This window comes from Sprattus sprattus (genome assembly GCF_963457725.1).
Source record: "Sprattus sprattus genome assembly, chromosome: 13".
NCBI classification, from domain to species: Eukaryota; Metazoa; Chordata; class Actinopteri; order Clupeiformes; family Clupeidae; genus Sprattus; species Sprattus sprattus.
Genome location: NC_137911.1, coordinates 7,450,518 through 7,473,017, shown reverse-complemented (window position 1 = coordinate 7,473,017; position 22,500 = coordinate 7,450,518). Strand labels below are relative to the sequence as shown.

General features: G+C 46.6%; 2 protein-coding genes across 2 annotated transcripts in view; one reads left to right on the top strand and one right to left on the bottom strand.

Moving 5' to 3' along the window:
• Positions 1–5,134, bottom strand: part of trappc12 (trafficking protein particle complex subunit 12) — a 20,153-nt gene extending 15,019 nt beyond the window's left edge. The window contains exons 1-3 of the mRNA XM_080850649.1: positions 5,089–5,134; positions 3,192–4,503; positions 2,692–2,808 (exon numbers count right to left, since the gene is read on the bottom strand). Of these exons, the coding sequence (XP_080706775.1) occupies positions 2,692–2,808; positions 3,192–4,481 (1,407 nt within the window). The 5' untranslated portion in view covers positions 4,482–4,503; positions 5,089–5,134. The remainder of the gene's footprint in view (positions 1–2,691; positions 2,809–3,191; positions 4,504–5,088) is intronic.
• Positions 5,135–5,319: 185 nt separating this feature from the next.
• Positions 5,320–22,500, top strand: part of eipr1 (EARP complex and GARP complex interacting protein 1) — a gene marked incomplete at its 3' end in the record, with an annotated part of 33,699 nt that continues 16,518 nt past the window's right edge. Inside the window, exons 1-4 of the mRNA XM_080850022.1 lie at positions 5,320–5,451; positions 6,205–6,288; positions 10,900–11,032; positions 18,237–18,393. Coding sequence (XP_080706148.1) covers positions 5,410–5,451; positions 6,205–6,288; positions 10,900–11,032; positions 18,237–18,393 — 416 coding nt within the window. The 5' untranslated portion in view covers positions 5,320–5,409. The remainder of the gene's footprint in view (positions 5,452–6,204; positions 6,289–10,899; positions 11,033–18,236; positions 18,394–22,500) is intronic.

Sequence of the window (22,500 nt, the reverse complement as noted above, 5' to 3'; positions counted from 1 at the left end):
TAGATGCAGCCTTGAGCTCCAAAACAGAGGAACAGCACCATGAGGAGGATGTAGGCATATGTGCAAGCAACACACATACACTCAAACATGCAGACGCACACACACACACACACACACACACACACACACACACACACACACACACACACACACACACACACACACACACACACACACACACACACGCACACACACACACACACACAACGCACAAGCATGCACGCACACACACACAATCAATGCCAGTAGCACTACGTGATGGCATATAAACATGAGACTTGCTGGCATGAAAGCTCAGTCTCTGGAGAGCGTCTTCCCATGTCAGGCAGGAAGACCTGAAATCCTAATGAAAAACCAGAGAATAAGAACCTCCATTCTGATTAAAAACCAAAATGAAATGAAATGACAGCCTGTTCAAAATGAACCCAATCACTGTCAGCCCGGACAGAACCACTTCATCAGAATCAGCTCTCATGCCTCTTCTGATACAGTGACACCCCAGCTGTACTGCTCGGGTTACATGGAGCATGGCATTGTTTCTCCGTGCCCGAAACAGTAGCGGGATCAATACATCGACCCGTTGGTAAGCCTGTGTTTGTCCCTGTGCATTCGCAGGTAGGGAAAAGCTGGCCTTGTGGGAACCATTGTCTGTCTGAGCGAAAGCCCACTGACATTTACTTACCTCCATCTCAACCGTCCTGTCTCTGCTCTCTCTCTCTCGTTCTTTCCCTCCCTTTCTCTGTCCATTTTTCTCTGTCCTCTCTCATGCGTTTCCTGTCCTCCCCTAGCTTTCTCTCTCTGTCCTCTCTCGTTCTCTCTTTCTCCATCCTGGCACACGCCCACGCTCATATCCGCGCCGCTGACGCACACGCACACTCCGACGCAGGGCAGTATTTTAAGCCTGGCAGTCGAGCAGTCTGTGTGCCTGCGTGCGTGTGTGCGTGTGTGTGTGTGTGTGTGTGTGTGTGTGTGTGTGTGTGTTTTCAGGTCTTTTCCCTCGTGGCTAGGGCAAGAGCACACTTGGCTGTCGGCGTCGGCCAGGTGTGTGTGTGTGTGTGTGCCAGTGTTTCTGCTTGTGTCTGTGCGACTGCACCAGTGTGTGTCTCCAAACTGTGTGGGCAGTGGCCCGAGAGGACATTCTGAAATATGCACACAGCAACTATGCATTATACATGCTCTCAGCTGGATTCTACATCTCCATCTTTGTCTCGCTCCCTCCATTCCACCCTCCTCCTTCATCGCTCTCACTCTCTCTCGCTCAATCCTTCACCTCTCTCTCTCCATTTCTCCCTGTCTTTCTCTCTGTCTATGCTCGTAGCTGAAGTTTTAAATACCAAGTAGCAGGTCAGGGTGCCGTTTGGGTCACGGCTCGTCCCCTGCCGATTAAAGGCGCACTGAAGGAAGCAGTCCCGCTGGCATTGCACCCCCCCCTCCACCCCCAAACACACTCTGAGGCCTTCACTAGCAACACAGCTGAAGCAGTGTTTTCGAGCCACTCCACACCTACACCCCTTCTAAAGGGCCCAGCCACCAGGAACAGCCAGATCCAGCTGAATCTGTAATTGGAGTAAGGAGCTGCGTCTACAACAGTGGCCATTTTTATTGGTTGTTTTAAGAACCGGAGCCAGACTCGCTCAGAAAAGTGACAAGCTGTTTATTTCTGGGCCATGCTCATGTGGAGAGGCGAGTCCTCAGTGCCGCCAGGCCGACCCCAGAGCGAGGAGCGAGGGGCTGGAAGGAGGAGAACCGATTTAGAACCTACCGGCCCACTGGGAACGCTGCTGGGATGGGGCAACACATCAGCAGGCGTGGATCTCAGGCAAACAGGCTCTCTATCTCTGTCGGTCTCTGTCTCGCTCCCTTACACACACCCAGACACTGCTCTCTCCGTCTCACACACACTCTACTACACACAGGCACAGACACACAATTCTTTCTCCCTGTCTTACACATAGACACGGTCTTTGCCCTTCTGCCTGTCTTCCCAAAACACACACAATCACTAACAATCACTAACACACACACACACACACACACACACACACACACACACACACACACACACACACACACACTCTCCTTGTAAGAAGGACGTGGGCACAGTGGGTAGGGCTGGGCTTGAGTGCCCGCGCCTGTTTGACAGTTCTGCCCCTGGGCAGTGCGGGCGAGGCAGCCCAACAGGAGCTGCGGGCCACAGCTGGGGAGGGCGGCTCTCAGCCCGTCCCCCAACCCCCCGGTGGCCCCATGAAGCAACACTTCAAACTAGCTGGAATACATTCAAGGGCATTACGCAGTCTCAGTTTCTTGTAGGCCACAACAGAAAATAGCAATGTTCAATAGAAATAGTAAGTAATGATTGTGTGAAAACAGTGGTTACAGCAGCTTTGGACACCCTGTCAGTCAGTCACTCTGTGTGGTGAAAAAACCCCACTGTGATGCATTATACATGGAGAAATGTGAGTCAGTGTGGGAACAAACTATGAAATAACACGGCATATGTACGCAATGTCAGGTACAAATAGAAAGGGAACACGAAGGAGAAGGTGATTCAGCAGAAAGTCAAACCCCCCCCCCCCCCCCCCACACCCAAAAAAATGATTAGCATCTATTCATGCAAGCAACATTCACCTAGTGCAACAGACTAATCACAGCCCCCATATCACAGAAGACTAAGTGCTCGGCGAGACTCACAATGAGCTGCTTCAGGCCAAGGAAGGACTGCTCCACGGAGTTGGCGGTAAGGACCTGCCTCTTGGTTGCTGCCTGGTCTCCCAGGAGACGCAGCATTAGGTCCTTCACTGCATCGCCCTGGAACAACAGGAACCTTTCACCAGCTGGGCTATCACATTCCTATGACTAGGCTATACAATGGCCAGCTGTGACATGGCATATCTATTCTTTAACAAGAACATCCTGAGTTCAATGCCATCCCTATGAGGCCTTCAGCAGAGATGAAACTAATAGAATAAAACTGCAGCCATAGAAGCTAGAAGCAATGTCAGCATTAACAGCTGACAGGAATGCTCTTTTAGGCGTACATTTACATTGAAGCCTTTATGTGGTGATTGGTGCATATTTGAGAAGAACAATTACAAATGATTGAGGCACAGCAACTCTTTATATCATACCATCAAATACCACACTGGTGTATAACTAAAATCTTAACTATACAACCCTATGTGTATACTCACTTGCAAATTGTCGAACTTCAGTCCCGGCATGGACAGACGCTCCCTCTCCACGTACATAGGGTTGACCTGCTGGGTTGCCACAGACATGAGCACCTTCTTGGTCTCCTCTGAGGGTAGCCAGGCGTCACAGCGTCTGTCTACCTCGCTCATGCTCAGCGCCGTGGCGAAGGGGTCGTCGCTGCCTGAGAACACAGCCTGCAGCTTGGAGAACACTGGCGTGGTGGCTTCGGCTGGGCCTGTCGGAGGGGGCTTTGGAGTGCTGTCTGCTGGGGGGGCAGAGAAATAGGAGCTGGGTGTGGTACTCTCTTGAGGAGCCGCGACAGGCAGTGAAGAGCCTGTGGAGGAGGAAGAGACCTGGCGCTCGGGGGTAGCGGAGGCTTTGGGTGACTCGGCGTTGGGGTTGCTGACGGAGATGAAGGAGGATGAGGTGGTGAAGGAGTCGAAGAAGTCTGAGGCGGGGTTGACGTTGACGTCGGAGAAGAACTTGCTCAGGCTGGGGCTGGGCTGGCACACGAGAGGCGCCAGCTTACTGGGTGTCTCAGCGTTTACGCTGACACTGCTGAAGCTGGGCGATTTCACCAGCGTGGGCTGGAAGCCGTCAGGGACCAGCATTTTGGGTGGCTGCCCCTGGTTGAAGATTGTGCACACCGGGATGGACTCCTCCTGGGTGGTCAGCTGGCTAGCTCCCAAGGTGACTTCCTGGGCCTCGGGACTACCAGAGCTGGGTGAATCTTCTGGTGGCTGGGCAGAGGCGAAAGTTTCCTTTTCATCTTCCTCTGTTTCTTCCTCTTTCATATCTTCAATCTTCTCTTCCTCTACCTTTTCCTCAGCAGTTGTAGAGGAGTCATCCAGTGATTCTATCTTCACTTCAGTCGTGGTTTGTTCCTCAGTGGACTCAGGTTCCAATTTTTCTCCAACTCCCTCCCCATCGGGCTCTTTGGATTCTGGTGTCTGACTCTCCTCAAACTGCTCCAGCAGTGAGTCCATAAGAACCACATCATCCTCCTCGCTGTTATTAGGCGAGTCTGAGATCATGACACTCTCCATCATCTGGTCATTAAGTTTGTCCATCAGGCTGCCTGAAGCCAAGCTGTCATCCTGGGGAGAGCTGAAGGGCTCCCCGCCAAGGTCAATGCTCTCCTCAGGGAAGAGGACATCGGTGGCTGGGAAAGTGGAAGATGAACTGGCCTCCGTTAGGGCAGACACTGGATCCTGGGGCCTCTCAGGTTCAGCCACCTCAGTGATATCCAACGTCACGGGCCTTTGAGCGGGACCCTCACTACTATCCATGTCTTTGCCCTGTCAGCAAGACCTAAGAAACGTCAGTGTGGTAAAGAAAAGAAATAGGGAAACAAATGAAAATGGCTTACAAGGCCCATCTAGTCCTACAGGGTATTGAATCATTGCATCGATATTTTACAAATCCCTCCATTAACAAAACACTACCAAGAGCCTTGGACTGAGAGCATTTATTCGACTAGAACCCTGTAGTATTCACAGCTTGTTTCAACCAGATATTGTTACATCACCTAGCGAGCTTTATGACTAGCTACATACATGATTTGCCTAAATTGTTCAAAGGCACAGAGAGAATAAAGCGCATATGGTTTGTGGCATACATGTGATTCTTTAGTTCAAGCATAATTTTAAACTGACTTTGCTCCAAGGTCTCTCAATCCTTGGTGATGATTTTCAAACTAACGTTTACTACCGTTAGCTAATGCTAGATACGTTACGTTGCCTCTGACAGGTTAGTCAACGCTATATATTTCCGAATATAAGAATGTTACAGACAGTGATATAGACTAATAATTCCATAAGACCTTAAAATGAATAAATATTGTACAATCGGCAGCAGTCATACGACATTAATCAAAGCGTAAACAATCGCATTTACCTTTGCTTGAGGAGGATGACAGCGGTGCAAGTGTACGCATGCGTGGAATACCAGGAAGTAGTCTCGATGGTGTCTGAGAAGGGACAAATCTCTACGCTTAAAATTACTCTTGTATTCTCATCAAGATTTACGTACGTTTTTGGATGTACGTTCAGTATTTGAAAGGCCAACTACGTCCATATTGATGAACAAGTGCTCCGACTAATTACGAAATGCCTTTTTCGTTTGCGGAAAACAAACAGCAATACTTGATTCATTTACCTGTGGTTGTATGGCCAAATTGTAATGATACCAACCATTTGATATTATATCAGTGACAGTATGGAAGACGACGCACCTGTTATTTATGGTCTTGAGTTTCAGGTAATGTATTTATACTATGTATTCATGACATGACAGCATGGAGTGGTCAAGCATCAGCAAAGAGTTGTATTGGGCTAGCTAGCACTAGCCCGCTAATGTTGCTGCGATAACAAAATACTGCATTTATATGTAATGTGAAAAACTGTGTTGGGAAATGTCTATTGCTGAAACCCTTTTGGTGCTAGTAGAGAAACACTGTTTGTATAGGGTAACGTAACCATGCTAATAACATTATAGCCAGCCAGCCCAGTAGCTCTGTATTGACAAGATTACGTTTATTTTCTTAATACACTGTAAAACTACAACGTCTTGCGTTTAAAGATGGCATGGAAACCACGTATACCACTTCATTCAGTACCTGTGTTATCAAGTGCATGGTGTATTTGAAATACTGTGAGATTTCAGACGAGACACATTACTATTTCAATAGAGAATCATCAAATGGTACTGACCTATTTAAAGTCTGAGGTCAGTGCATGATCATTGTGAACATAAGCATGCGAAAGGCAAATTAAACTAAATTATAGCAATCGACGATCGATCGATTATTGATTTTTCTTCTTCTTCTAAACAGTAGTAGTTGTAGTAGTAGTAGTAGTAGTGGAGGAGGAGAAGTAGTAGGCTAATGGAATGAATGTAAGGGCCCTCTGAACACACAATGTGCATGACCTGCCATCATCACAGTACATAGTGTCATCACTTCTGGTGATAGGCAATTCATTATAGTTTATCATTCTGTATGTCTGTCTCCAGGCCCGGGCACTGACAGCACAGACAGCTGAGACAGATGTCATAAGATTCCTTGTGGGCACACAGTCACTCAAATTTGACAATCAGGTAGGTACGGAGATGGGATATGTGGGAGGAATTGCTGGAAAATATATGTTTATAAAATATATAGCCTATTTAGGATTTTTGTTCCTGTTGTTCTGCAGGAAAGTTTATGTTTGCAACTGTTTTTTGCTGTTTTGATCCTGGTTAACCTTGAAGACCTTACTAATCACTGATAAATTCATTATTTATTGTTCTTACTTCTTGATTTGTTTGGAATATTTTCTTAGTTTGACTGTAATATTTCTCTGCCATGCCCTTGAACCTCATTCAGACAGGACAAAAAGCTACAGAGCTACCTCAAAACAAAAGTCTCAGCAAAACACCGCAGTTGGCCCCTGATCGGCGATAGAGGCATCATAAATGTTCCCACTGGGATTAGTCCCATTCATTGTGGAGAGGAGTGCAGGAGCAACACAGATGCACTGGAAAGGTTATTGAGAAGCAGCAGAAGGAAATGACCAATTAAGCCCAAGCAGCACGCACCGTAATCCACGAGATGATAAAAACCTTCCCCGCCTTTATCCCCCCTCTCATCTGATCCCCTCTGTCCCCATACTCCCCAGCAGCCCTTCAATCATATCTAGCCCCAGGATTAGTCACCAGCCCTCTCTATCTCATTTACCTGGCAGTGGCAATTACTGCTCCCCAGAGGAGCTGCTCATTTTAGAGGCTTTTGGGAAAGCTGGATAATGCTAGCCTGAGGGACTAGAGAAGCAGGGACTTTGGGTTATTTTTTTGGATGGTTTATGTGTGTGTGTGTGTGTGTGTGTGTGTGTGTGTGTGTGTGTGTGTGTGTGTGTGTGTGTGTGTGTGTGTGTGTGTGTGTGTGTGTGTGTGTGTGTGTGTGTGTGTGTGTGTGTGTGTGTGTGTGTGTGTGTGTGTGTGTGTGTGTGTGTGTGTGTGTGTGTGTGTGTGTGTGTGTGTGTGTGTGTGTGTGTGTGTGTGTGTGTCTTTGTCTGTGCCTGTGGGTATGTGCGTCTCTGTGGGTGTGTGTCACCGTGAGTGTGTATGCCAGTGAGTCTGTTTCAGAGACTGACAGGTAGGAACCACAGGACCAGGTGTAGGCTGTTGGTGTAGACTAAGCCTCACCTCCTGTTCATGTTAATTGGGCATAAGCTCTCATTTCAATTCAGCGTGTAGTGTTGCCTGTCTGTCTGTCTGTCTGTCTGTCTGTGGTGTGTGGATGTTTGACATTGCATTGCCTTTCAGGGTGCTTGAGTGGCAGAGACAGATGATATAATTGGCCAAAAGTGAGATGGGTCAATAACTAGGCAATGAGGAAACAGACAAAAATGAGAGACATCTCTGCCTGCAATTTGCTCCTGCATAATTTGGCAGGAGAATAACTTTGAGCTTTATCGGATCACTGTCACTTCAGTCACAAATCACAAGCATTGTTAGGCCTGCTTTTAGAGATCCAATTGAGACTGTCTCAAGGAAAACGCTCAAATGACATCTCACTTAAGGAGATTGTTTGAGATGTTCTTTTACCTCCCTGTGCACTCTTTGAATCTTGCCTTGGCAGGTTAGGCAATAGCATGGTAACTAAGACATTAGCGATACTACTTAAACAGATGGTTACTTTTCCCCTAAATGTAGAAAATACATTGGCACTCAAATCTCCAGATGGGGGCTTAGACACTGGGCTGTTGATTCTCTGTTGTTGTGGGGCCATTTCTGCTGCAGTACTGCTTCCTGGCGTTCATGTCATTGGACATTCTCTGGTGCGAGGCCTCTCTCAGGACTTCGTGTCTTGGCCACTTCCTCGCCTCGGTCATTAGAGGCCGATAGCCTCCGGTCTCAATAACCCAGAGTGTGGAAGAGCTCTCACTCACTGCTCCTGCTTGGCCTTCTAGCCTTATTAGTTCATCTAATTGGGAGTGGGGGAGTTGTGGGGTTAGATTGGGTGGGGTGTGTGTGGGGGGGTGGTCTGGTCTGGGATGGGATAGGGTGGGGGGTGGGTACAGTTCAGCAGACTTAATTCAGCCCTCCTTACACCTCCTCTCCCAGTGATGGCCACTCCAGCCGAGGAGCGAGGAGAATAATGATGCCGGTCAACAGGGTGGCCCGAGTGGCATGAGAAGCAGGCACTAATGTGATGAAACGCTCCTGCTGCACTCCTCTCCCCCATCCCGTCGCCCAACAGGCCACGCTTACTGTCATCCCCGGGACTAAAGAGCTCTAACTAAAGAGGCCCCAAAGTGGAGGCCAGCGTCCTGCCTGATTTTTATACCCGCTCTCTTCCTCGGCGGTAATTAATATGGCCGGGAAGGAGGCCCAGGCGGTAGAGAGAGATGAGTCACTTCACATCTCCGCAATAAGAGGGAATAAATCAGGATGGGGTGCAGTGGTGGGGGGGGTGGGGGCTGGGAGACTTATGCTGGAGCCCAGTTCATCCGGGGCCCTATTACAGGGCCTTCTTTTCCCTCCAATTATCCTGTCCGGCCATCAGAATTTATTTGTATTGCTCCCTGCCATAAAATTATAACTTTGCCTAATAATTTTCATTCAATGCGGTCCAACCCAAGGTTAATGGTTTCCCCTCTCTATGACTTTCAGCAGCCGGTGTAGCGGGTGGATGAGGGACTGTCGGTGTGTGTGGGTTCGGGAGGGGGAGTAGATGCACTGATGCACCTACCTGTAAAAAGTGGCTTATAGAGATGAGGACCCTGAGGTGTCGTCAGGTGCAGCCTGTCGCTCTGGGGCAACAACTCATTACTTTTTTTTTTGTTTGTTTGTTGATTTGTTTGTTTTGATGTTTTGGGCATCAGCACGGAGCCCAGCGATCGTCACACTTTTACCAGGTGCTGGACGTCCCTAAACACCCATAAAGACAGGGGGTGCAGATATTCATAATTTGTTTTTTTGTTTTGATGGGAGTGGCATTCCCATTGGTCATGCTGTAAAATCTCTTTTATTGTGCCTCTGCGCTACACACCAGTAGAGGTGCAGCCACAGCTACCTTCTGCCCAGAGCAGACATTCATATTTAGTTGTGGCAAATGCACCTAATGAGCAGTTCTTAAAATATACATATACATATTCATATTTTGAATATATTTAATTCAAGCTGACAAATTTGCTAAGTTTTGTTCAGTCAGCAAATACCACATTTTAATTTTCAAACAAGGAACTTGTCACAACTATTGTCGGGATGACTTAATTAGGAGATCTGTCCACAGCTAGGACCAAAGACACAACAGAAACTTAATTGTAGGAGACAGGATTCCGTCGGGTGGTCAATATGTGAAAATTAAGTAACCAATAATAATCAGAATTTCTTAGCATGAAGTCAATAGAAATGATCTTTACATACTCCAGTGTGAACAAAAAGTCCCGACAGGCCACAGTGTCGGCCCACTTCCTCAAAGGTCTTTACTAAGAAATGAGTCTGGCAATGTTGTCCTTTGGCAACCACAGAAAAGAATCTTCTTTTGTCCTTCAAAAAAAGAATAGCAATGTGTCGCCAAGACAACACCTGAACAAAAAAATACCAAACATGTCACCTAGCGAGATGAAGAGTATCTTCCTTTATACAGTGATCCTCACACTCCATTTCGTCCAGTCCAAAACGAACAGCAACAAAAAAACTGCGTGCGTGTGCTTGCGTGCTGGACACTTACATATGTGAACATCACAAGCATTTTCAGTTTCACATGATCTGCTTGTTGTTATATTAGGCACAAAAGCAGAGGTCATTTATTTGGATCTCATACTGCATGTTAGATCTTACTTCTTAGATCAGTTTCATTTGTTAGCCAAGGAAGCCATCTTTGAAAGCATTGTGTTCCATGATGATCTAAGACATTCCACGGCTCTATGCGTCCCCCTGCTTGTTGGAGTTCTATGGAACTTAATTTCTCCACCCCTAAACTTCAGCTACTTCAGCAGGGGCTATCTAGAAGAAGGTGATTGAACACCTTTCATGTTAGTTTTAGTCTGTCCACTCTCATTGGGGTTTGCTCTGTTGAAGGGATAAAGCTGAAAGCTGATATAGACAAGCTGTTTTAGGCTGATGCGACCCTTACAATCTGTTTTCTCACCATATCCCTGCCCGCTCCCCACTGGAAATGCATTCCCAAATGAATAAATAGCCTAAATGGATTTTATTTTTCTCTTGACCCAACACACAACATTTTGGTGCTGTGCGGACCTGGTGATGAAATTTGCGTCATGCAAACGTAGCTGTTTCCACAGAAGTATACTTAAGCCTTAGGGCTGAACTGACCGCCATATTAACAGAAGTGTTTCCCTACCAAGTTGGAGCTCTTTAAACTGCTATGGGGCACACATGCTGTGATGTGGGGGAGTTTCTAATAGTCTCTCTCTCTCTCTCTCTCTCTCTCTTACTTCCTCCCTCCATTTCTCTGTATCTGTTTTTCTGTCCCTTTCCCTTTTCTCCTCATTTCTCTGTCACTCTCTCCTCCCCCCCCCCCCCCCCCCCCCCCCCCCTCTGGCTCTGGCCTCGCCTTCTGTGTCAGCAATCCCTCTCTCTATTCTCGCCTTCATCCACCTCTCCCTCCCTCCCTCCCTCCCGCTCTCTCTCTCTCTGTCTCTCTCTCTCTCTCTCTCTCTCTCTCTCTCTCTCTCCTTCCCTCTTTCTGTGTTCCTCCAGATCCACATCATTGACTTTGATGATGAGAATAACATCATTAATAAGAGCGTCCTCCTGCACGCTGCCGGGGAGATATGGAACATCAGCGCCAGTCCTGCCGACAAAAGTGTGCTGACGACATGCTACAACAAGAGTGAGTGCCTGCTGTCCTCGTCTCCCGCACTCCTCCCTCTCACCCCTCCCGTGCCAGGCTCATAGCCTTGTCTCTCTCCCACTCTCCTCTGTGTATGTCTCTCTCTCTACTTGCGTCCACTCATCAACACACAGTTGTCTCTATCAGTGGAATGCATTAGTTCTGTTCAAAATGTGGGCCTTGCACGCTTTTACACTGACTGTAAAATAGCATTGATCATCTGTGGAGACCAGGCAAAGTGATAAAGCTCCTGCATTTAGTGGCAATGGGAGACAGAACACATCTCAAGTGTTCTCAAAAATAAATAATAATAATAATGCATTTTATTTGTATAGCACACTTTCACATGCAAAGATGTCTCAAGGTGCTTAACAGGGTCACAATAGCAATTTAAACAGTGCATTCAAAACAATACAGAAAAGAAATAAAAGAAAAACAGAAACCAGGACTTTAGGAGAAGGCATATATAAAAAGATGGGTTTTGAGTTGGGATTTAAAAGTAGTGATGGAATCCAAAGCCCTAATGTTCTCCAGGAGCTTGTTCCAGAGTCGTGGCCCCAGCGAGGAGATGGCACGATCTCCCATTCTGGACATATTTGTCCGGGGAACTGCCAGAAGGTTTGCTTGTCCAGACCTAAGAGTCCTTGGTGTGAGATGAGGGGTGAGGAGATCCTGGAGATAGGCCGGACCGGTGGTGTTTATGGCCTTGTGAACAAGAAGTATGACTTTGAAGTTTATTCTCTGGTTGATTGGAAGCCAGTGGAGGGAGTGGAGGACTGGGGTGATGTGTTCGGATCTCCTTGTCTTGGTGAGAACCCGGGCAGCACTGTTTTGAACATACTGCAGCCTCTGGATGGTTTTTGCTGGAAGACCAGCCAGCAGAGAGTTGCAGTAGTCCAGACGGGAGCTGATGAATGCGTGCACCAGCTTTTTTGCAGCATGTTTGGGTATCCATTTAGGTATCCATTTCATTCTAGCAGCCATTGGGAGCCAATGAAGCATGACTACAGATGAAGTACATGAGAACTTGTCTGAACGAAGACCAAAAGTGCCACTGCATTCTTTATATTTTTTACATTTAGTCATTTAGCCAACGCTTTTGTCCAAAGCGTCGTACAACGGAGAGAACAGTAAACAATAAATACTACTTTACATAAGAAAAAGAAAGAAAAAATTTAAAAGTAAAAGAAGTGCAGGAATGTAGCTTTATCATCGGCAATGGTGTCACTACACATGCAGGCAGGCCTGTTCAAATTGCATTGCAATAGTCTAGTTAAGTCATAACCAAGGCCTGCATAAGAGGTTGTGTGGCATGTCCAAGTTCAAGTTCAAGTGCTTTATTTGTCACGTAACGAACATGTAGTGAAATTTAAAAGGGTCTACGCTCCAAACTGCAAAATAAAATAACTAAAATAAGGGAAGAGTGCTGAATTAAAAAATGTAGGGCCTGATTTACTAATATGCGAGCGCTGCTTAATCTGCGTTCGCAAATTAACGCACGGTGTTTTTGCGCATTTTACTTGGTATTTATGAAACCAGATCTGCGCTGGGCAAACTGTGTTTACTCCGCCCTTTATAGGGCCTGATTTACTAACATTGCGACCGCTGCTTAAACTGCGTTCGCACATTAACGCACAGTGTTTTTCCGCATTTTCCGTGGTATTTATTTAGGAAGAGAAAATGAAGCTTCCGCGAAGTGGTGATAAATATATTGGTTCACGTTCGCTCAATCACTGAACCTGATTCAACGTGTGCGCTGCTATATTGTTGTTCTGCCCGCCATCACCTACAGCAAGATGTTTAAAAGAACACGATTATAAAGAATATGCTATTGGTGGCATTAATGCATAAACTGTCTATTATAACAATATAGATGTGTACATGGCGAGATTAATAATTTCTACAAGGGACATGGGTTCACTACAATATATATGGACGTGGGTGCAATCAATGGTTCATATTACGTTCAGAAAGTTTGCGATTTAAAAAAAAAGTCCTGTTTGATGTCTATAATTTCAGTTGTGGCAGTGGGGAAATGTATTGACCAGTGCGCCATAGCAATGCTTCGAGTACCTGTGTGAATATTTGTGAAGGCTGAGATATATCAACTGCTGATACTTTAACTGTTTGAAATGATCCGGTGCCAATATTTGCAATGTTTACCAACTGATTGAATGGAATGTGATCTCCGGTTGGAGGGTTAGATGTCGTCTCTGATCTGGTTCAGTAATTGAAGTATTGCGTGGCTGGTTAACCTGTACCGTCTAATGATATGTGGTTAATTTAACTGAAAATGTGTTATACGAGTTGAAAAAAATATTTCTGTGCGCTGTCTCTATCTTCTTTCTTCGCCTTTCTCTTATCACTGCTGCCATATCAACGTTTTCAGACTCAATGAAAAATAGTCTGTTGGAGTCCCACAGCAACCTTGCTCTATGGAGTACAGTTCCCAGCTCTTCCAAGATGCAGGAATCATTTATTTCTTGGGTAAATGTAGACTTGCTGTTTTTGAGAGGTCTCAATAAGTGCCTATGAAATGCTACTACAGCTCTTTTCTAACAATGTCCATTTAATTCCATTTAGCCATTTATTATATGTGACACAAAATATTCCCTTCTGTATTTTACTATCATCAAGCTGAAATTGTATTCCATTGACTGAAAATAGGCTGTGATGCAGAGGTATGAGGAATCAAAAGAGTTGAATGGATTCATCCATTCTGATCACAACTTAAATCGCTTACAGACTATGAGATTTCAGCAATCTTATCCTTCATTGCAAGCCACACTGTGAGACATGGATCTATTAAACCTGGGTACGAAATCAGGTGGTGCGTACAGTAGGCTGTACGATGATAGCACCTATGGAATCTTGGGTTTGGCACCAGCGTTAAGTTGCTCAGTGTGTTATTTTAGACTGCATTGTTTTTGGTTGGTTAGTAGATGTAGGTCGTAGCAGCAGTCACATTGGGAAATGGTCATCCTACATTTCTGACCCTGTCAGAATTGTCCCAGGCTATCTGGGACTGTTTTAGAGTCACGACCAAAGATATTGCCTGTTCTATCACATTGGTCATCTTAGTGTTCACCCACCATTAGTCACATCTCTACGGGGAAGTGAATGTGTTCATATATTGAGGGTCCTACTTTACCTCTTTGGTAGACATGGGAAAACTAGGTAGGCGGTTGTCATATTCTTCATTTTCAATTAAAATACAAGAAAATCTCTCCTTTAATGGACTTATTGGAACCCTGTCATTTAATGCCTCATACATCTGCCCAAATAATTGAAATTGTCTCATGTAATCTATCTACAGTATTACTATTCTTCAATGCAGAATGTCTCCAGTTCCATGAGAGTCCTTAGTCAGTGTGGTCAATGCTGGTGGTCAGTCCTTAGTCAGTGTGGTCAATGCTGGTGGACAGTCCTTAGTCAGTGTGGTCAATGCTGGTGGTCAGTCCTTAGTCAGTGTGCTCAGTACTTGTGCTGCTCTTGAGTTCAAACCACAGGTTTCTGTTCAGTATAGATTGCCGTTGCAGTAGCTTTGTTTTTGTGGATAGTCAACCTTTTTGTCTTGATGGTTGTCCTGAAGGTCCCAACTCGAGCCCAGTTAGAGGTCTCTAGCAGAGGCAGATTTCCTCACTGCTTTGATGTCATGATGCCCATGGTGCCAGCTGCTCTAGCCAGTTGTCCAGACTCCTCAGGGGAAACATCACCATCCCTCACAGTGAAGATGAATTACTTTTGTGAAGAATGATTTCTCTTTATAAGCCTAACCCAGATCAGTTTATTCTTTGCTACTAAAAAGCTCTGTTTAAAATCTTATCTGACCCCATAACTCAGTCCTATTGAAAGTATTAGTCACAACTTGTATTCCACCAACCCTTGAAAACATGTTGGTTCTGGATATGGCATCTCATTGTAGTTTTGAAAGTCTGTCTGACCCCAAGGTGACTGGTAACTGCTGTCATTCACTAACCACTTATTCCATCCCACTCACTGTGTTTTCGGTCAAAATAGACACATTCTCTTGTAGTCACATCCCTAACATCTCCATTTGCTTCGAGCTTGAGGTAATTACCCTGACTAATTATTGTTCTCACGGCCCACGTTCAGCTGTTTTCTGATGGCCGTGACTTGGATTGGCTGAACTCCAAATCCCTTTGACTCATATCATTAATGTGTTCTCTCAACTTTACTGTATGGATTGATGACCAGGGGAATTTGTCATATTTATACTCAAATGACACAGGATGTCATGGGTGCCAACTTATGTGATCATTGACACCCAGGTGAGCTTTTGTAAATCATTCAATTAATTTCTCTCTATTCTTAATCATTTTTGACACACAGTCTTGAAGCGATTCATTTTTATAAGCATAATTGTTTTCCTTAATTATTTTACTGGCATTAAAGCTTATATTTTTATCAATATTTTGAGTGGCCGATCGAGACCTTATCCAACTTACAGGTTTTTTTAACATTCCTTTGAGCTCCTATTTAACTTCACGAAGGGTTCCGGGGTTATCAGAGGACACTACACAGGCCTCTCTGCTTGCGTTTTCTCTGATGCAGGATGTCAAGAAACTTTACATTCATGCATGTGTCTAGGTAGACCCACATACACATCCATTCATGCATGTGTCTAGGAAGACCCACATACACATACATTCATGCATGTGTCTAGGTAGACCCACATACACATCCATTCATGCATGTGTCTAGGTAGACCCACATACACATCCATTCATGCATGTGTCTAGGTAGACCCACATACACATCCATTCATGCATGTGTCTAGGTAGACCCACATACACATCCATTCATGCATGTGTCTAGGTAGACCCACATACAGTATACACTGAGGAAAAAACACACACACAAAAGGGCAAAACCACTCCCCAAACGGTGACACACTGGCGGCCATGATAATGGAACATGTCACAGTTTGGCACTCCCTCCATCGCCGGAGTTGCCATGAGGCAATTAAAAAATTAAATGAACAAGAAGAAATGATTTGGAGGAAAAATGTAATTAAATTTTGAGTTTATTAGAGACAGACGCCCGTGGCCTTGGCTGGTCTCTGACAATCCAAATAATGGGCAACCCATACATGCGTATACATATGCGCTATATAATCCCCCCCCCGCCCTATTTTTTCCTTTAAAGAGTGAAAATGGAAACAAAGAAGTCGGGCTCTCCTCTCTCCTCCGCGGGCCTCCTTGTGACGGGGCAGATACAGCGAGATGTCAGAGCAGAGTTCAAAAGCGAAATGTAATTACTGTGACATCCAATCTAATGGAGCGGGCTCCAGTCAAAGGCGCCGGGTGCACCCTCATCACTCCACCATTCCCCCCCGCCGCAAATTTCCAATCCGCTATCTGATCACAGAGAGCGCCGTGCTAACAGCAGTGTCACCACCCCACACTGGTGCAGCGCTGCCAAATATAATGCACAAAATAGCAGTGCGAGTTGGGGTGGGCTTAGTTGGGAGCTTCAGGGAGGGTTAGTAGTGAGAGTAGTAAGATGGAGGTAGTTCTGGATTTGAGGTTTTAACAGAAGCATGAGTGGAGGTGTTTTATTAGGATGGACATGCATTTGCAGTGGTGGTGGAAGTTGTAATGAAAGCAGAATTCACACCGTAGCATTTTCCTCAAGATTGCATTCATGTCTGGATTGGGAGGTGCAGAGCAGGCTACATACACTTCTAGAACTGACCTCTAGGGGGAGTAGACCCACAGAGCCATACCTTGGATTGGGAAATGACTAAGGTGGCTGACAGGCACACACGTACGCACACACACACACACACGCACACTCATGCACACGCTCACACACACACACACACCCACTCACACACACACACGCACACACCGTGCAAGAACATGTGAAACTCACCAAGCAAACATATGCTTGCTGATCGAAGAGAGCCATTGTCAGTGGCACGCCAGATATTCCTGCTGCGATACAGCCCCTTTCTAAGCCATGAGTGCTTTTGTGTTGCATAGGGGGGTTGTTAGTAAACTTGGTACAAAGCTGAAGTTGTTTCCCATAAGAGTTTTCAATAGATTTTTAGATTTAACATTCATCACACATGGAGTTAATGAACCCCGTTTTACTTTTCGAGTGCAGGCCTGTAACAGTGGCTATCTATTGAGGACATTACAATGGACTGTGCTCCAACTGAGATGCGTTACCAAAGTTTCGCTTTTTAGAGTTGCATGGCTTGAGCTAGACAGTAAATAGCTGTGGTCAGGGCCAAACTCACACTCCACTCATTTTATCAGCAAAAACGTATTCACTTGATCTTTCATGTTTTTCCTCACTGGTTGGCCATATGTAGCCTGGCCATTACCAGCCTGTGACTCCATTTTTTTCCGTCAGTCAGTCTGGCCTAACCCCGTTCATTTTCGTTTCCGAGATGGGCGGGTGCTTAGCTTGAGGTTTAAAATCATTGGAGTTCCCTTAACCAATCTGCAACGTTTGGTAAGCATTCGGTAGATTAAACTCTTCCCAAAGCCAGTTGGGAGAAGAGCTACGACGTCCTTTCCAATCATAAAACTTACAAGACAATACTCTTGTTCTCCTTTTAATTTTCTGATGTTCTCGAGAGTTGAGACAACTTTCCCGATAGCTTTTCGTGTCTCTTCCTCCAAGGTGAGTTTTGCATCACAGCTCTGAACTGTTCGCTGATTGGTGCGGTTGGATTTTGAGTCCTGGAGACGATTGTCAACGGGGTTGGGCCAGACTGAGTATGAGCTTGAAATCAATTCAGGCGGAAATACGTAGGCTGGTGTCACCAGGCTAGGCCATATGTGTTGCACTTGATGTATTCTTGTTTTGTTGTTTTCTGTGGATGTTATGTTTACCATTACACATGTTGGGTCATACCATACGTTTGTTCTGTGCTGTATTCTGGGTTGTGTGTAGGTGGGTGGGTGTGTCTGAGTGTTATGGTATATTATTCCATATGTTCAGTGCCATCTGTGATGAACTTTGCTGAATTCAGCCCAAGTTTTTGTGGGAACATACTATTCTGTGCTCTGTGTTTTGGGAGTGTACTGTTTTGGATGTACTGTGTTGTGTGTCTGTTGTGTTGTGTGTATTGTGTGTGTTGTGTGTGTTGTGTGTTGTGTGTGTGCGTGTGCGCGAGCATAAACCATAACCCTGTCTCTGCTCCCTGTGCCCTGCCTGTGGTGGCCAGCCAGCGAGAGCCGGGTGGTAACGTGTGCAGCCGTGTGGAGGATGCCCCCAGAATGGGAATCAGGCAGCCACGAGTCCCCTGACGATTCATCAAACAACCCACAGACCCTGGAGCTCCTCTGTCACCTTGACAACACAGCCCACGGCAACATGGCCTGGTATGCTGCGCGCTATCGATTTAACCCCATAGCTACCTCTACTGCTGCCTTCCCTCTCTCACTCTCTTTCTCTCTTGCTTTCTCTCTCTCTCACACACACACACACACTCTCACACCACCTCCCTTGCTCTTCTTGTTCTGTCTCACTCTCTTGCTCCCCCCTTCTGCTGGCTCTCCTCTCCTCTCGCCCTCTTGTTTTCTCAGCCTGTAGAAGTCAGTCTGCTCTGTAAGCCCATCTTCTATTTTGATCTTGCCATTGGCCTCTCTTTCCCTCTCTCTATTCCTCTCATAATCCCTCTCTCTATCCCTCTCTCTATCCCTCTCTCTCTCCCTCCCTCTCTCTCTCCCTCTCTCTATCTCTCTCCCTCTCTCCCTGCATGTGCTCGCTCCTCCTTTCATGGTCTCGCTCCATCTCACCACCCAGCTCTCTGCTTGTCCTCTGCCCACCTCCCACTGTTCTCTCCTCTCCCATCTCTCTCTCTCTCTCTCCCATCTCTTTCTCCCTGTCTCTGTCGCTCTCTCTCCCTCACGCTTCCTCATTATTTCATACAGTAAGATGAAGCTTTTGTTGAATGGCCTTGCTTGCATTTGTTTTGTGCAGCAGGGAAAGTATTGACTGACCTACATATGGCAGTGCTTAGCCAGAGCGCACGCCTTTTGTCTTAGCCCCACTGTGGAGAATATCATGGGCCTCCGCTTCACAATGGCAGAGGAGAGACTGAACGCTAAATCCCTTTATTTGCCTCCCTCCATCATTCTCTCTCTCTCTCTCTCTCTCTCTCTCTCTCTGTCTGTCACACGTACACACACACAGACCTAGACACACACACTCAGACTATCTTTTTTTCTGTCTCTGTGTGTCTCTCTGATTTTTCTGCCCACTGGCAGCTCCCAGTGTGTTCCCATTGGAAGGGAAGCGTCACTGGAGTCGGCATATTCTAATAGAATTTCCATTTGATGTGTGAAGAAAAGAATACGAACCCCCCCTCCCTCCTCCCTCCCTCTTCTCGTAAAAAATAAATAAATAAATAAATTCTACTTGCAGAATTGCTTTTCAATTGAAATGAAACAAAGGGTTCCCAATCTCCTTTGGCCTCTCTCTCTGTGCCAGCATAAGGTCATGAGAGTTGTGCCCTGCTCGTGCCCTGCTTGTGCCCTGTCCCGTGCTCCAGTTTGTATGCCCTTATGTCCTCGCTGGGGTCGAAGTTTGCAGAAGACACTGAGGACAGTGTGGCCTCTGGGCCTGTGAGTGCAGATGTGTCACAGGTGTGTCGGTGCCCTGCATTCTCACAGGCAACCCCCCCCCCCCCCCCTCCCCCTGCCAATCCTCCTGTGTGCTGGCACCTTGTGAGTGCGGGTGATTCACCAGTGTCTGCCCGTGGGCTCCAGCCTGGCATGCCTGCACCTGCCCCAGCACCTGGTGTCGTCCAGGGGATGTTGCCTCGCAGGCACTCAGCCTGGCCACCCCTGCTGCCCTGGTCAGGTGCAGGACCCGCCGTCAGACGCCTGTCAGGCAGCATGGAGGGAGGGTGGTAAGGGCTGTGGCAGGTGTTGATTGGTTCGCTCAGGTGTCAGTGAGAGCATGGTTGGGGCTGGCTGTGTGCTAACGGCTCCCCCAGCAAAGGGTGGCAGCTGGTCAGGGCATCCTTCTCTCCTGTCTGTCAGAGGCTGCCAGAGGAGAGGTATCACCTGAGGGGGAGAAGTGTGTGTGTGTGTGTGTGTGTGTGTGTGTGTGTGTGTGTGTGTGTGTGTGTGTGTGTGTGTGTGTGTGTGTGTGTGTGTGTGTGTGTGTGTGTGTGTGTGTGTGTGTGTGTGTGTGTGTGTGTGTGTGTGTGAGAGAGAGAGAAAGAGTAGGTTTTGTCTCAGAGTGAGCAAACCAGAAAGGGAGAGGGAGACGGAGTGAGTGTGAGACACAGTGGCATGCCTTCCCCTGTTAATACCTAGGGTAAAGATTTCTAAAAGGACATGTTTGCCAGATTTTAATTTAAAATGAATAATTTCTCACTACTTTTATATTGGGGAGGGAGAGCATTGTGTATCTGAGTTTGTGTGTGCGTGTATGCCTTTATGTGTGCACACACATGTGGGTAATCGTTTGTGTGTGTGTGTGTGTGTGTGTGTGTGTGTGTGTGTGTGTGTGTGTGTGTGTGTGTGTGTGTGTGTGTGTGTGTGTGTGTGTGTGTGTGTGTGTGTGCGTGCGTGCGTGTGGATTTTAGCAGTCGATGCTTGGCAGAGTGGGCCAGTGGAGTGGAGCTCTGTGGGGGAGATTGATGGTGCTGGGGCTGCTTCCCTCTCACCTCCAGAGCTGTGAAACTCTCAAGGGCAGGGGACCGAAACGCTGTGTGTGTGTGTGTGTGTGTGTGTGTGTGTGTCTGTATGTATGTGTGTTTGTTTGTCTTTTGTGTGTGTGCTGACTGTGTTTAGTATGGGAGTGTGTGTTGTTTTTCTTGTGGTTACTTTATCGTCATGTGTATTCGTGATTGTGCAAATGCCTGTGTGTGTGTGTGTGTGTCCTTGTACATGTGTGTTTGTTTATATGTGTGTATTGGCGGTATATGCTTTTGAGTATTTTTTGTTTTGTTTCTTTATTGTCCTGTGTGTGTGTGTGTGTGTGTGTGTGTGTGTGTGTGTGTGTGTGTGTGTGTGTGTGCCTGTGTGTATTTGTTTGATGAGCGTCCTGTAGCACGCTCCCTGCTGTTCTATTGGCTTTTTGAAGATGGATTGCCTCGCTCCTCCGCCCGCCTCCCTGATCGCTCTCAGGCAGCTCTACTCCATCTCCGTCTGTGTGCTCTGATGGAAGCACTCCTGCATCCGTGGCCCATCACCCAAGTCAGCCCCAGTCAGCCCAGCCCAGACCCCGACCCCGACCCCGCCCACCCCTACCCTGTACCCCAACACATCTCAGCCTAGTGTTGGGATTGTCCCCTCTTTGTTACCATTGTGAAATGGAGGAGAATAGAGGTATAGATTTAGATTTATTTTGGCGGGCAGTCTCGGGTTTTAAAGACGATCCTTTGAAGAGACCACACAAAAGTGAGATGCCGATCAAACAAACAAACAAACAAAAATAAATAAATAAAAGAAACATTAAAAGGCATATTTTCTTCGTAGCCACCGTTGTTGTTTTCTTCTTTCTTTTTTGTGTCTTTTGTTGTTGCAGCCCCCAGGAGTGCAGTGTCTAGTCTGGTTTTGGTGTGGCGTGCGTCTGCAAATCGATAGCGATTGAGCATTTAGCGGCAATCGGGCGTTGGCTTAGAGCCGGGAGAAATTTTAAATGATCAACAGGCAAAGTGTTTTCTGGCAGTTGGGACAGTGTCTGTGTGTCTGTGTGTGTGTGTGTGTCTGTGTGTGTGTGTGTGTGTGTGTGTGTGTGTGTGTGTTTTTTTGTGTGTGTCTGTCTGTGTGTGCGTTTGGGGGCTTTGTCGTCTTGGAAATCACAGTGCGATTAGAACTCAGTTGGGCCTGTTGAGGAATCAATTGGAGCCCAATGCAGAGCACAAACCACACTTGCGCACACATATATACATATGTAGGTCAATCAATATGCCCAGCAGTGACGGATTCATCCCAGTGGGGTTTGACAGTGGCTGGGCGACCCAGCGTGGGTGACTCGGCGCGCTGAACCTCCATCTCGGCTCCATCCTGGAGACCAGACGCACCCAGCAAACCTACCCACTCACCCTGCTCCCCTCGACCCCCAACTGAGCAATGCAGCCGCTGAGATTTGATCCCTCTCATCGTAGCATTCAGAGAGTCAAAGGCTGCCGCAGTAGGTGCCATGGCCTGCGATGAGTGAGCGTGCATCCCAACTTTACATTTTAATATGCATGCTCCTTCAGAGAGAGGGGAAAGAGCGAGGGGGAGAGGGAGATTTGAGCCATTTCTGGACATATTTACATATTCACTTCAATCAAAGATGCAAAGCCTCTGTTCTTCAAGGTCAAATGCACATGACTTATGTTCTCTAATCCTCCCGCCCTTAGCTTATGGGTCTGGCATAATAACGTGGCCATAAAAGTGAGTCGCCCCCATTCTTATGAATTAATTGATACTATTGGGAGGCTTGCACTTATAAATCTCAAAGCGCTGAATAAATTGAGCTGGAAT